The 16,121-nt window shown below is 41.3% G+C and overlaps 1 protein-coding gene across 4 annotated transcripts in view; it reads right to left on the bottom strand.

The window, feature by feature from the left end:
• Gprk2 (G protein-coupled receptor kinase 2) overlaps positions 1-15,759 on the bottom strand; it is a 28,577-nt gene extending 12,818 nt beyond the window's left edge. Inside the window, exons 1-3 of one of the 4 annotated variants that reach the window (XM_065439640.1) lie at positions 15,401-15,759; positions 14,457-14,552; positions 6,844-6,956 (exon numbers count right to left, since the gene is read on the bottom strand). In XM_065439640.1, the coding sequence (XP_065295712.1) occupies positions 6,844-6,956; positions 14,457-14,552; positions 15,401-15,452 (261 nt within the window). In that variant the 5' untranslated portion in view covers positions 15,453-15,759. The remainder of the gene's footprint in view (positions 1-6,843; positions 6,957-14,456; positions 14,553-15,400) is intronic. The other 3 variants (XM_065439641.1, XM_065439642.1, XM_065439643.1) reach the window with 3 other exon arrangements.
• Positions 15,760-16,121: the final 362 nt, after the last annotated feature.

Here is a 16,121-nt window from a genome sequence, read left to right as displayed (position 1 = left end):
GTTCTTGGCCAATGTGAGGTCTATACACAACCTATGATGCGTCTTGGGTACACTGATGTTTGTGTAACATTGAACGCTGAACCTTTCTAAGAGAAATGCCACGAACCACTTTCCGTCTGGACAAGACACGTCTATGTTGAAATCACCCACAATTACGATGGAAGTGGAGTCGGTAGGGGTGATCCAACAAAAGGTGCATACGCTTGGCGGTTGCGGCACGACCTTCGTCCGTATTACATGACGCCCGCTGTCGCCACACACTTTCCTGATCCTGTTCGCAACGGTGTTCTTTGCAGGCACGCTGCTCTTCCGCAGTCCTCACCTCACGCGGCCTACCCATTGGACGGGTGGAAGCGAAATGAGATAAGGTTACGTGGTTTGCCTATAGAGACGTTGACGTCAAACTGCAATCCATACTAAATAGTGCCTACTACGGTTTTAGTTCTTTATAACTATATATGTTTTTTACCATTATATGTTTTGACACTTCTCACGAGTAAACACAGCTGGGGCATACCTGGTGTACGCTTTTGCTTTATGCATTAGTTCTTCTAGCTTTGGGGTGGCCGCCATCTTTTTTTTTTTCAAACGCACACCAACCGCCAGAACCTAGCGTGTGACAGCTCTGCTTAAAACATGCATTCTGCAATAGTGAGTACGAAATTTCTGAATGTAGCCCCAGACATTCTTTATGAAAACATTTTTCTTTTAATGTCTCGACAGTATGGGCGAAGTGCCTGGAAATGCACTTCACCAACAGACTGTAAGGTGAAACCAGAATTATAAAATACTGTGGTTTATTATTGTGATAGCAATTATATGGACACTGCATGCACATGTGCGCCGGCATCATTGGCGTCGCCGTCATGTTCCGTATAAAGTCCAAGAGTGATACAGTGATACCTTCGTCGCCATGCACCGTATGCTGCATGTGCAAGCAAAAGCTTGCAAGGGCGAGCCGACAATAGCGGCTCAATCTCGCACGCGCGAGGGAGGAAAGCAGGGAGAAAATGCGCCGTCGTCTGCTGTCACGTGCAAAGCACTGAGGAGGAGGGGATGGGGGAATGTTTTAATCCGACGGCTACTGCGTATGGCGTGGCCAAGCAGGCACTAACTTGAAAGCGATCTGCGATGGCGACACAGCGTGCCGAGTACTGATACCTTCGTTTACGCTGTGTTTTCCCTGCTTAGTTCGCGTTGAAGCAAAAGGCAGCACGAAAGTCTATTCGCCCTCTGCTACCGCTGCTACGCTTTCACACACTAGCGTTTCGACAGCAAGTCTGGGTGGTAATCGAGTGAGATGTGTTCAGGTTTGCGTGTGTGCACGACACAGCATGCTTGCTAATTTAGTTAGTAAGTGAATGATTACAGGCTTACATGACAAATAAAACTACTATCCTTACTTCGTATTACTGTCTGCTAATTTGCTATTGCAATTGATGCTCCGCGTTTTGGGCGAAACTATGACTGTTTTTTAAAGCCATTTTTACATAGTGGACCAGGGTATATTAGTTATACCAGAAAGTTATACAGTAGAACAGGTTGGAATAGTTTTCAGTTATGCTGTATAATGTAAAACTGTTCTAATTTGTTCTTATTCCAAATCCGCCATGAGCCCTTCATGACAAATCAGAATGGCTCATGCCTCACCCATAAGGGCATCAATATAGATTGGAATAGTTTTGTTATACCGGTCCAGGGGACAGAGACGCCAGCCCGCTGAACCTACCTACCGAATATCGAGTTTGTTCGCAGTGCCCTCAGCCTACTTTTCGTTGTGTTGTGCATCAGCTAGGAGCACTGCGCTGCTTGGCCCGCTCAACCGTATTCTAATACACTGTAAATCCTGGCCGTTCCTACAGCAGCGACGACAGCCAGGAGTGGCTGCACGCGCGCCGGCCCCTTGCCGAAAGCGCCGAAAAGTCCAATGTTACAAGCGCGAAAATTACAAGAAACTGTTTGGGAGGCGCTGTCGTGTGGAATGTGAACTGCACTTTTTTCGAAAAAACAATCCACTCGCTGTTCGCGGCCACCATAGGAGCACACATGCCATAGTCGTTTTGATGCATTGTGGCGTAATGTTTGTCTTCCGTTTGGCGCAGAAATTTGAGTTTGTATCAAAATGGTGCAATTGGCGCGGGAGTCCCACTCCTGACTAATGCTGTGAAGTAATTGTCTATGCTCATGTAACCAAACAATACTACTGGTTAACCCCCCTGCCCTTTTGCATATTCTCTAGCTTTATGTTTATTGCATTTGTATTTTTACATTCTTTTACAGGTAAGCAAAGTGTGCACCTACATATTCCACTAAACATAAAGAGCATTGCAACAGCATGCATTCTCAAGGTTATACAAGAAACCGAGGTAGTGCACTAGCCAGAGTGACATTGTTTGCCCATTCTACGCAGAATAAATGGAGGAGCTACAAAATGCAGAGCAGTAAAGCTTTGACCAGAAGGGATATGAATTCTTAAAATCCGTTTACAAATTGCAGTGTTCATGCAGGGCTATAAAGTTGACCCATAATGTTCACGGTGACGTTCCCTACCAGACACCCTAACACATTCGTGTAGAACCTTCAAAATCATTTCATGCTCCCTTTAAAAGTTTCAGGAGAACGTTTCTGCAAGCCCAATTACCGTCAAAGTGGCACCACTTTATAACTTTATATTGAATAAATTCATGCAGTGATAACTGAATGCCATTACAGCAGGGCCTGCTTACACTGAACCTGGATATCTTGAAGTTGTCTTTACCAAACCATGGAAATATGCAGGGACATCTGAACAGCAATTTTTAAGATCAATCAAATATGAACTGAATAATTCCAGACGTGAATAGAATGGAATAATGAATATTTTTCTAATACTTTGTGTATGATGTACAGCCTTGTCACCAATAATTCTTCCATTCTGGTATTCACAACAATGGAAACTTTCTATCACGACACTGCACATTATGAAGAACGCTTTAGTAAAACCACAATGGTTAAAAACACACAATGGTTAAAAACGTTAAAAACAACTTCGCATTTTGGGGGGTTTTTTGGAGCATACCTGGACATGCATTAACATATAAAGTTTATAAAGGTAACGCTGTGGTGTGGGCCAAATATCTTCGTACACTTTCATGACCAAACCAGAGAAGCACATTGTTTGCGGCGATAACAAAGTGGGAAAAAACGGCTGTTGTATAGTTAGAATTATTGCGGCAGATGGGGCCAGTGTTGTATAAAGTATGTCGCAATGAAATGAGAAGGCATCTATAAACAGTACCGAAATAATACCCACTGCCGAATGTCGTCTAAACAACATTTTATTGTGAGTCATCAGGTTTAGCCGGAAAAGACTGGCTGTCTGAGCAACGCAGCTTGCTCTAATACGTTATGTCCACTACGGATGGGATGAATGTTGTCGCATTCTTGTTTCAATTTAATGGTTGATCATGTACAGTCAACAATGTAAGTATGTAAAAAGTATTTGAAATATATTTGAGTTTTCGAGTGACTATTCAGTTTAATGACCTTAACAAAGAGTGACTATCCCATTCATTAGTCAAAAGTTTTTAATATTTGCACACTCCTAGAATTATCTCCTTGAGAACCCCATGTAAATCGAGCACAAGGGAGTTCTGCACCTATATGCAAATGCATCCACAGGCACATTTATTAGTGTTTTCTTTAGCTGCACCAAAATGTAAAAATCTACATGTGGTAAATAGCACAATTCTAACCGTTAATCTCAATTATTTGATGCGGTGGTCATTACTTCAAGAAATCAAAATGTTCAGTTGAATAATTGACATAATTACGCTAATTAACTTTTCAGTTGATAACTTTTCGGCATATATTTCAGTCTACAAATTATAGTGGGTGAGTTCGCAAGGCGATGTATCCGTTTGGAACGAGTTCTAAGGACTGCACCAGCTTCAAGGTATTCATTTTCAAAGTGTGCCACAAAATGCATTGGTGTTCCAGTTATTTTTGTGTTTCAATGCATAAAACTGTGTTTTCTTAAATGAGCCAGAGCATATAGTGGGACACTTTGAAAATTGTTATCTCAAAGCTGGTGCACTCCTGAGAGCTCGTTCCAAATGGGTACGCCTTGCAAACTCACTCGCTACAATTCAGATTGAAATATGTGCCAAAAAGTAATTAATTTAAGATTTAATTAGTACAATAATGTTAATTATTCAATTAAGCATTTTGATTTTTCATAAATATAATGGCTCCTTCATTGAGTAATTTAAATTAACGGTTAGAATTGTACTATCTGCCACAGACAACTTTTAAAAATTTGGCACAGCTAAAGAAAGCACCCTATATATCAAAAAGCATGAAGTGCTATGCACTACAAGATGTGTTTCCTTAAGCACTTGCAATGTGCAGGGATCTCCACGAGAGGCATCCTACGGGAAGGTTTATTTGGTTGCTTAGACCTGGCTGTAGGCCACCGACTAGTGATTGAGCACTGTTCTCATCTATGGCGTGACCACAATTACTACAGTCAGCGACAGATCAAGAACACAGCAGTAAGTCCCTCAAATGGAACGTGTATACATGCACCAGTGAATCATCTTAGCTATAGTCTTCTCTCCTTTTTCATCCTTTGTACCACCGTCCCTCCACCTTCACTTTTTTCAGATGCTCTTTGTGCAGCAGGTGCAAGTGACTGAAGGGATCAATTGGTCCATTCAGCCCTTCCTGGTACATCTCCACAGTGGCACACTTACAAATGAAGGGGGAAGGAGATTTTGGTGGGGGGTACTGTGTGCACAAAGTCAGTGAAATCCTCCTCATACCCCTTTTCAAACGAGCCGATTGTGCTGCAAGTTGTCTTTTTCATCCCCACACTCAGCGACTTTGGCTCTTTGTGCATGAGGTGCATGACCCTGGCATGCTCGTTGATGCTCAAAAGCTAGTACTCTTCTTCTACGTGCCAGTGGCATTGCTAAGGAAACTATTTCTTGAAATGCGGAGAGATAAATGGCAGGTGCATTGTGCTTATTTCAGAGGAGCCTCTCCTGCATTCTTGGCTAGTTGCTGACTATAGCTGCAATATCTTTACAAAGGGAAGTGACCTCATGCCTAGGGTGCTTTCTCTCCATTTAGATGCTTTCCTTCTTTAGCAGTGATCAAGGCTTCAGCTGTTAGCTTGTAAGCATTAGTGTAACCACATGTGACTGCATGCAGTGAGCGTAGTGCACAACATGTGGAGAAATAAGTCCATGAGATACATACTTTGCATACCCCACTGTCACGCATTAGCTTGTCCTGTACTGCTCCAAGTATGTCACACCAGAAAGGGCATGCCTGACAGTAGCATGCACTCTGGATGACATTACAGGTGCACACAGTAATTGCAACAATGAAAACTTCAGTTTGACGCACCTCACAGGAAGTTGTCATAGATAAATGGAGGTGCATATTGAATTATGCGCATATCAAACTATCTTGCAATACTCTTGAAATTCAATACTACATCCAGGCTTGATTGCATTTACTAGAGGTATTTGAAAATATTTCCGATTTCAAATAAAACAGTCTTATTCTAGCAATTTGATTTGCATTAAATTAAGATGGGACTATAAGCTTAGTATGACTACTAGATTTTGTACAAGGCACAGACCCATGTAAATTATGGCTATTTACTGACAACTTCTAAGACTGCTCCTAGCTGTTACACAAACTAATACAGAAATATATACTTATTTCTACAACCTCTGTACAGACAGAAGACAAATTTCTTGCAGCAGGCAGTATTACAGTTATACAAAGAGGCAGCTACTACAAGCAAGCACGCGAAGGAGTGAATTTCTTGCACAAGAGCTTGCGATGACCACGATACCACGCCTTTATTTCAGGCTGCATGCAGAGTTAAAGGAGAGCCCACTAATTCTGCATCATCAATGTGTCTTGTGTCACAGAATTGTGCATTGCCATTATTTAGTCCATTTAAGAGCATTTTCAATTATGCATTTAAACCTACCACTCTTTATAGTTGCACAAGGCAATGTGAAATTACCATGTCCTATTATGGTCATTGTTGTATTTACATAAACTGTGGTTACACTTCACCTGTCCTATTTGATGTGCTGTGCCAGTTGAAAGCCTACACCTGATTTCTCTCCTAGAAATTGTATTACATGCTTTAAAAAGGTATGTACCTATGCTTATTCTTTACTTCCATCCCCTGACATGCTGTACAGTTGTGAAAATTACATTCATTCTTTCTTCTTTTGCTTCTGTGCCTACTTATTTAAGTAGGGAAGTATTTGGTACCTAGAGCGATTTTTTTACTGATACTAATATGTAATTCAAATGAAAGATTTTAACATCTCATCATCCCAGCATTTAGCCATCTAGCAAAGAAACATTATTACACATGTTTAGCTGATACTGTCCATTATTGCATTATCACCCATATTCTCAATGCCTTCTCAAGGGCAACATTCCCTACAACCTGGCAAGCATTGACCTTAATGAAACTTCTTGTATAAGACCTGCATTACACACATTATAATGTATTATAATGTAACTCCCTACATCATCACACAATGTGCCAGCACAGTCCTAAAGTAATATCAAAACACAATGAAGGACTTGATGCACACATTAACTCTCTCGCAACTTACTTGCCCTTAAACCAATAACAGCAAGAGATTTAACATACTTATGTGCACATATGTGTTGCTACAAAAAAAAGAAGAAAGAAAAGAAGCCTGTAGGAGAAGCACTTACAAAACATCTACAAAAAGTAATGAATTTTTACATTACAACATTATCCACACAAAACATGGACTTTTAACCCAGCATCTGCAAACTCCTTTGTAGAAATCTTACCACAGCATCTAGGAAGCTGTTGCATTTGCAGTAATGGGGTTTCGTCTGGCAGTATTGCCGAAAGAGAAGTCTGCCAATTGGCTGCTGCTCCACAATGTACCCGTAGGAGATGTCTGCAAGCAGAAAGCAGCACAAACCACAATGACATGCAGCTACATTTCAATAACTCTACAAAAAACACCAGCACAGAAAAGGCAGCTCCTGTGAGAAGCTTGTGTACAAAGGGTCAACCTGTCTCAAGACAACAGAACACAAGTGGAATGGATCTGCTGTACTATTGCTGTACTGTAGTGAGCAAAAGTCTAGAAACTGTGAGAGGGGCGACCTAAGTGCATTGCAGTGCTCTTCAACAGTGGCATGCCTGCATTTGAGATTTGTGTACTGCACACATACAGAAACAACAAGACACGCACAAGGAGCCGCTTCAGCAATCACTGTAGACAAGTTGCTCGATGCTATTGAAGAATGGCAAAGCCTCGAGTCTCGGTGATTTTTATTTCTTATCTTTTCTTTTGTCATTTTTATCTTTCTGCCCCCCAGAAGATCCTTTTCCCATTGTAATTTAATGTGTTTCCAGGCGCATGATGTTTGGAATGACTGTTAAAATTCTGGGGTTTTACGTGCCAAAACCCCAACCTGATTATGAGGCACACTGTAATAGGGGGCTCCGGATTAATTTTGACCACCTGGGGTTACACGGTTGTTTTTGCATTTTGCCCCCATCAAAATGTGGCCGTCATGGTCGCGATTCGATCCCACAACCTCGTGCTTAGCAGTGGCACACCAAAGCCACTCGGCAAACATGGCGGGTAACTATCAAAAGCTAGTGGATTATCCACAAGTATCCGAATTTGCATGCAACATGCTACATTGCTGACTGGGCACATGCCCTTCAGTCGCCAGTTATTTCTATCTAAATTTAGTCTCATAATACTTATTCATCTTCAATATCATGAAAAGCATACAACTGCAGATCGGATTGAGAATTTTCAATTCTTCGGTGAGTTTTCTCAGGCTTACAGAATGTGGACTCCACGCAAGAACTCTCTACAGGAATGTCAGATATGAGAATATCAACTATTACATGTCTAGCATACTTGGAAAGCATCTATCCAACCACTCGAATACTATGCCCGGTGCAATATCTACATGGTGAAAAACAATGAAAGAAATGAATTAGCTACATGAACCATACCGTAGCCAGGACCAGGACCTTAATAATATACAGGTGGAGAACAGGGACCAATTACTTACATATAATGAAATCACAAGGCATTACTACATGAACAGAAGGGAATTCCCAGTGCCACACGCTAAGCTCAATAGAGCTCAAGCGGTGACTCTGAGATTGTTGCAAACAAGAACTTATCCAAGTCCAAACTTTATTGACAAGATATATCCTGAAAGAGAGATACCAATCAATTGCGAGAAGTGTAATGGCATCATTACTCTGGATCACATGCTTTGGCAGTGTCCTGTGACTTTCACAGACTATGACAAGGAGAGAGACTGGTGGCAGCGAGTCCTACACAGTGGAGTTCTTTCCGATCAAGTACAGGCCGTCCAGAAGGCCCATGATACGGCGGTAAGGTTAAACCTTACTGTCCCGACGTGGGAGCCGCCTGCGTCAACCTAAGGGTTGATCTTCAGGACATTAAATAAAGTTCATCATACCATACCATATGAACCATACCGACACCAACAGCAAACATCCAGCCATGTAACTTCGAAATGATTTGGCTAGAATAATTTGGACATATTATTAAACCTTGCAGTACAGTTTTGCGATTTCAAGATGTTTTAAATACCATCATTTTCACTAATGCTTTTGCCTTGGATGCACTATCTTGCCGCACACAAATGTGCACACAGTGCATGAAGGGGATATATCGTTGAGGTTATTTTGATGGAAAGTAAAAAAAAAAAAAAGTAAAGCTGTTGTTCTGCATGCCAGTAATGGTTTAGTAAAAATGCATAAAGAAAACTGCTTGCAACAAGTGCACAGCATCTTCTGAAGCAGCACATTTCGATTTCACTGCTGTCCCTCAATTTTATTTATTTAGGTCTCCCAATGTAAGCAGTTGTCAGAATACCGATATAGTTATTTATTGCAGAGTTACAAAGTTGTAAATGTGATGCTTAATTAAAAAAAAAATGCTTTCAGATTTCTGGCAATAAAAAATTTTGAAATTTTATGGCCTAAATTAATTACCTGCTTTTAACCGTTGGTGGATTTTCATTTCTTTTTTTTTGCTTCTCGATGCAACAAACCTAACCTAAATTCTGTAAATGCCCCATATCTGAGTTCACATGCATTTACATAGAGAATCCTACGGTAAAGATTACTCTTAACTACTCGTCACCGAAGAGGCAACTTGCATGTACATAGTGTAAAAACATAAAAATTATTACCAGGAATGTTAATATATGTAATTGGAACATTTCTGCCCTTTCAGTATGAGTAATTTTGTATTCTTGCTGATACAGTAATTCTGGCATGCATAGTTGCAATGAGATGAAACGTGCGACTTTCCAATCACCAAATAGTAAGTCCATAGTGCAGGTTGGTTTTCAAGTGCCACAGCAATGAGAATCAAGGCAGTGTACATTACCTCGCTGAAAAGTAATCTAAAAGTGCGCTTTAACTGAGCTTGCTGTAGTCCACTTTGTTCGGTTAAATGCATAGGAATGCATATTCACATGCTGCGACAATTTTGTCAAAGCGGTTCAGTGAGACAACAGCTAAGCTCCACTTAATGTTGCCAGGGAACATGGCAGTACATGTTGAACTGGGGACTGCTGCTCCAACATTTCACCTTCCACTCAAGCTACGCATACATTGGGCTTTTGCTTTGTCATATCCCTCAAACACAAAATTTATGCAACAAAATGTGCCCTTTGTTGAGGTTGCATCATGATAAAAGGATGCCTAACTAACTGTGTGAGCCAATGGAGATGTGTTACCATAGATACATGAAATCAAAACAAGCCCAACATTCAAACACGTTTACTCGGCACAAAACAGCTTAAGTAAATAAGTGTTAATTATAGTGTGGCATCTTGCAGTTAATTCCTTTTACTAAATATGTGAAGATGGCAAAGGTATGATTTGCAAGTAACTATAAATGAGACAATATTTCATTTCATATTTCATTCCAAGTCAACACAATCAGGGTACATTTACAGAACCCACTTTCATATTGTAGCTACCTGAGGAAATCAACAATGAGAAAGGTGGACCAATACTACATTTGACTAAAGCACTCGAATGACACACTGCATATTACTGCACATGCCTTTCATCTCTTTTCATTTTATTCAACACGAGTTCCGACACAATATTTCAAAATTTGATATATCTGTGTTGACTCATGTATGAATGGGTATCCTTGACAAAGTATCAGTGCATAATGTTGCTAGCGTATTTTAATTTGGTTTGATCTTAAATAAAGCACGGCCACTTTGGCCATCTGGCTTCACGCTGTAGCACCAAGATGCAAAATACAGTGCAACATGAGTAAGCCTGCAATGTTTGGCGAGTACTGCTACCATCACAGACAGTGTTCTGATGTACACACAGAAGCAATACACAGCATGCCCATGTAGGCCAAAACAAGTTTTATCCCTTCACTTTCTTCTCTAGGAATGGATTTGCTTCATGCCTTCACCTTCCTGCGGCTTTTTATTTTTGTCTCATGTGCGTTCATAGGAGAAAGTGAAGTGGATGCAAAGAATGAGTGAAGGTGCAAGGGATAGTCAGATACCTTAAAGCCACACAAATAAGCATGGATACGCTCAACTCCTATTGGTACGATGTGGCCTAGGGCTACTATACCCACATGCTCCATTTGTGAGCAGATTCATGCTATGTGTACGTTCAAGTGGCTTGTGATACCGTGAGACCACCAGCATGGGATCAGTTGTTTAATCGTTTTAAACTGACCATAGTAAACAATCATCTTCATGTACATGACGGCCATGAAGTAACTTGCACAGCTGGAAGATGCTGCAACAGTCTCCGAATGCTACCCTTATGAGTGTGATGTCTGAGCCAAAGGATTATAATACCGATGTCGCACGACCACTTTTCATCGTGATCAAGCCCAATCCCGTTTGAAATTTTCGGTCGCGATTGGCTTCTTTACTCGATCTGCGGAAGGGAGCCAATCGCAGTTGAGAATTTCGATCCGGGTTGGGCTCAATTGTGATCGAAAGTGGCCTGCGACACCGGTATAATTCTTAATGCCATGCTTACATTTAATGCAAGAAAAGACAGCAGTTCTAAACAAGTTTATGTGCCTTTCATACTGCCTGCTTCATGCGAAACTAAAACACAACACAACTCTGTGGTGGAATAAATGTCAGAAAAAAACTGTCCTGTCACTCCTAAAAAGTGAATAATGGCAAAGCCATGATAGAAATAAAAAATACCATGTAGATAAAAGGTCAGCCCAAGTGTTGCAGATGAATCAGTATTCAAAAGAATGCCATGGGCCACACTTTGATCAGCCAGCAAACATGAACAACGAAAGCTGCTCAAGACACTGGCAGCAGCAAAAGATGCAAGCCTCGCTGGAAGTCCGACATACTCTTTTGATGCTAGTAAACATACATCAGTGTGCAATGCACTGTCACAGACTCATAGGAGCCTGACAAATAAAGACTGTCATCTAAGCGTAGTGGTAATAGCTTTGAAGACCATGTGTGCTTACATATGTTGAAGTCATAAATTGACAGCACTGTGTGCGTCCACCTTTTTGTCCCTGTCTAACATGCTGAAAAGTACTTTAAAAATGCAAAACCAACTGACCCAACGATCAACCTTGGTGGTAATTGTCACAGCTTTTCAGTGGCACCAAGCAGGTCAACTAATACTTTAGAAACAAACCAGCAGCAGATGCACATTTGAGCCTTCTCTCTGCTCAAGCAGCACACAAACTTAAGTGCTTGTTAGCTCTGATGATTACAAGTCATGTCCACCAATCATGTTGTCAGCGATTGAAAAAATGAAAGCTACCTCTGTGCCCGGTTCTTCCGGTTCTTGAGTATCAAATCAGTATGATCGCTTACCTTTATACCAATGTGTTAAAAAAATTTTTTTTTTCTTCAAATGAGCCACCATCAAAGAGATGGAAACATAGGCAATGCATACAAAAGTGATTCACAAATATTAACTTTTATGACTAACACATTTGGTCACTAGAGCACTTTTCCATGATCCTGTAGCAGATTAATGCTAAAAGTGATGTAATATTCTCTTGCATACAAGCACACATCATATACGCATGCCACTTCGTTCATTCTACATTATTTGACTAAACTCTCGGTAATGACCAAATTTATAAGACCAAGTTAGATGCATTCCTAGTGGCCACACTATATAGTTTGATGGAGTGACGTCAAAGCACTTAAGGTGCTTTGATAACACGTTTAAGGTAACACGTCAAAGGTGTGTTACATTACAACAAAATAATATGCCAGTTTAAATGCCACTGCCTCTTGGTTTTCAAATCCCCCTCCCCCTCGAAGAAATAAACAAATGATACACCAATAAAACCTCGCCTCTCCCAGCTAACAAAATGCTGCTTGGCATCATTTTTGCTAAGAACTCAATAACACTACTGTACATCCACAAAACCATTTGAAATGTCTGGGGCAATGACATCATGAGGAGAACACTCGCTGGAAACTCATGGAATGCACAGTCCTTGGACAGGATATCTTGGCTCTTCGAGGAGTCCTGAAACGCAATTTCGAAGCCAATTTTGTCCTAATAATTCAATTATTGAGAGATCCTTCCAAAATCTTAACTGGATGTCCCAGTGTGCCACACTGTAAACTTCACCTGTTCCCAACTACACAAACTTTTCCGTTATCTTTACAGAATCCTTTCCAAGCTTTTCACACAAACTCAGATGCATATACAGAACTCAGGTGACCTTATAATGTGTATGGCATGATTGTGCTTGGTGACAGTGGCATCCTAGAATCACATGATGCTAGGTTGCTGTTTACATGTTCACCACTTGACCTAGCTGTTGAAGAAAGCAGAGCAACTTTTGAATGAGATGGAACATTAACAGAAGTGTGCCCCTAGATGTCCTGCACCTTGCAAGACTACTGCAACTCCTAATGGCTTGTTCTCCTCATCGAACAATCTAAATTAGTCTGGCAGCAAGGTCTGTCAAAGCAAGCCTTGATGCTCGTCACTGTCACAAGGACAGCATGCAGAATTGACAAAACTCAGATTTACTAATGTTTTAAGGGTTCAACAATGTCAGAAAAACAAAAATGAAGTGTTTTAACAGAAGGTGGACCAATATAATGCATATTAAAGTCTTAGTTCTTGTCACATGCTTATACAATGCTTGCTTTTCCATGATGACGCCTGTAAGTATGAGACAGACAGAACCACACGAAGGCATGACAAGGACTAAAACATGTTGAATTTGCAAATGTAGAAAAAGAAAGATGAGGAAACTGCTTTACGGACAAATAAACACTAGCTTCAGTTTGCAATCATAAGACTTCTATTACTTTTGTGGCTGTTCATGAAAGATGAGGAAACTGCATTGTGGATAATTAAACACAAGCTTCAGTCTACACTTGTAAGGCTGTACTCACAATTAGTTTGTAACATAACTTTTAGTGGTTGTTCATGATTGCTAACAAGGATGTAACCAAGGCACCATCCAATCATGAACTGGATGAGAGGCTGAGTGAATCAGGTTAAGAATCTGCTATAGATTAATCCTTTGGACTTAGAGGAACAAATACAAGCAATTATACAAGCAAATACGAGCAGAGAAGACAAGATATGAGCCGTACTGTCCTCAAAAGCACTGTCAATACATAACAAATATCATCTGAACAAAGTCGTACAACTCGGACAATGTGAACTCTGTTGCCACATTTCCTGCATTTTATATATATAAACAAATAGATACATTTACTATTGCAGTCCATGCAATACAAAATATATATTTTTTCCTGCACTACATTTTTCTTGCTTGTGCAACCAGAAAACCACATTTCATACAAGCCTGACTAACAGTCAGACCTTTAACAGACCTTTAGCGTCAGGAAAATAAATGTCGGCAAATTTGTAAGACAATTCATTACTAATTACTTTTGACATAAAGCAAAAAGCACATAACCAGATGTTTTAAAAGTGATGCAAATTGCCATTGCCAAGATGTGTGCAGCAATGAAAAATTAAATGTGAAAGCTAGTGACTGTCTTACACTAAATACATATATACAAACAAAGTAATGAAAAAGCCAGGAACTACGACACCACCGTGTTGGCACAGCTGCAGTCGCAATGCAATTCTATAATACATATTTACACTACTGCACAACAGTAAACATAGGGCTAATGAGAAAGCAATCACATGAATGCAGAACACTTTCAACAAGTATTGCCAAAGAACATACAGTGAAGTGAAAACAGTTCATGAGACTTAAACACAGCACTCGAGCAACAAGTATAGCCAACCACATATACAAGCACATGCTCACAACAACACTTACACAAAATACTGGGTAATATAAAATCAAAGTAACGCAAAAGCTAGTTCCAACGATCAAAATCATGACGTCAAAACTGCTTACCAACTTTGTCCTTGAGATATACGCACTGTGAAATGTGCGGAAACTGCAGTATCTTCTTCCATTTTTTGCTTTTGCCTTTGTTTGAGTCTGCACCACCTGTTGGGTTAGAACACGCATCAGTTCTTCACAAAACTTCACCATGCAACTCCAGGTAGGCGTCAGCAAACACAGTATCATGCTTTCCATATTACCGTTACACTTAAGCTGCAACGTTAACATGCACACAAATGATGGCTGCAATATTTTCGTTCGCGTTCGCCTTGGGCAAGATTAATCGAAGCCACGTGCGCTTGTACCGCAGGAATTCATCCCCGCGTTTGTACACATCGCGCAACAGGAAAAAAGTTGTCGCCGGTAGAGTCTTGAGATACGCACAACTGTACCACCAGCGTTACCGAAGTCCAGACTGCAGCATTGAATGGCGAAAAGCGAACGGTGCAATCGCTGGAAACATACACGTCTCTTACTACATCGTCGCTCTTGGAGTGGAAATCACAGCAGCAGATGCGGAATATTCTCCGTAGCTCTGATCACCGAAATGGCCGGCCGTGGTCGAACCTCGCTTTTTGCTCGCCACGTTAGAATCGGGGCACACGAAGCACAGGGCCAGAAAACGCAGACGTTTAAGGCCTTGAACTTTGTGGCGGATTCCTAACGTAAACGGAGGCACAAGAGTTTTCAGCGCGCAATGCAGGCCGGCGCGTTAAGGGCCACGCCGAGCGCGCGGCGGATCAGCATTTCCGACTGCGCGAAGCAGCCGTGCCGCTATGAATTGCCAGGCTCCCGCCGCACGATCAAGTCGCTTTTGGATACTGGTCGCTACGGGAGGCCGGACGGACGCTACGAAAGGCCGCACAGAGCCGGCATTTCGCACGCAGCCGCCACCATCACGAGCGAACGTGCACAGTGCATGCACCTGGCCTTACGGATATGAAAACACCAACCTTCCCTGGCCTTGAGGTAAACCGTGTTGGCGACAATATTCTCCAGTTCCATCAGTTCCAGCTTGAACGCAGTTTGGTCCAACGGCGGGTTCTTTATGGAACCCACCCCGTTTTTGTTCAGCCCTTAGTCGATGAGAAGATTTCTACGGACTCGTACAGTAAACACATGCCCAAAGTTTGTGAATTTTCGTTTCACCTCGCTGAAAACTGTCCTGGCGCCCTAATAGACTGCATTTCGGCTAGCTCTGCCTTTCTTCTCAGTAAACCATTCCAGATCAGGCTGAAATATAAATATCTATGAATAAATACTAGGTATAAATATAACAAGAAAATAACAGTCCTCCACGGAGCCTTGGGTGGGGTAAAATGGCGGTGGGGCAGAGATGCGTCGGACAGCGAGGCTAGCCATTGGTCAGAATTTTGCACATTATTTATTGCCTTTGCAGAGCGCCTCCGAGAAATAATAAGTAGTGTATTATAAAATGTGACGTTTATTTTCCCACTGCCTTCGACGTTACGCTCGCCTCTTTACCACGTTCAATAACAACGTCCTTTCAAATACAAGTTTACAATAAAAGGTTAAAGCGACACCAAGGAGAGAGGCCGACGCGCACAACACAAGCGTATGGCAGGTAAAATAACATTTTGTTTCCCGGTGCTGAGTTTCCTTTGTGCGTGTCACATACGTGACTGGCGGTAACGAGTTAGTGCTCTTGGCATT

Source organism: Dermacentor albipictus, chromosome 1 (genome assembly GCF_038994185.2).
Source record: "Dermacentor albipictus isolate Rhodes 1998 colony chromosome 1, USDA_Dalb.pri_finalv2, whole genome shotgun sequence".
NCBI classification, from domain to species: domain Eukaryota; kingdom Metazoa; phylum Arthropoda; class Arachnida; order Ixodida; family Ixodidae; genus Dermacentor; species Dermacentor albipictus.
This window is presented reverse-complemented; position numbering and strand designations above follow the sequence as displayed.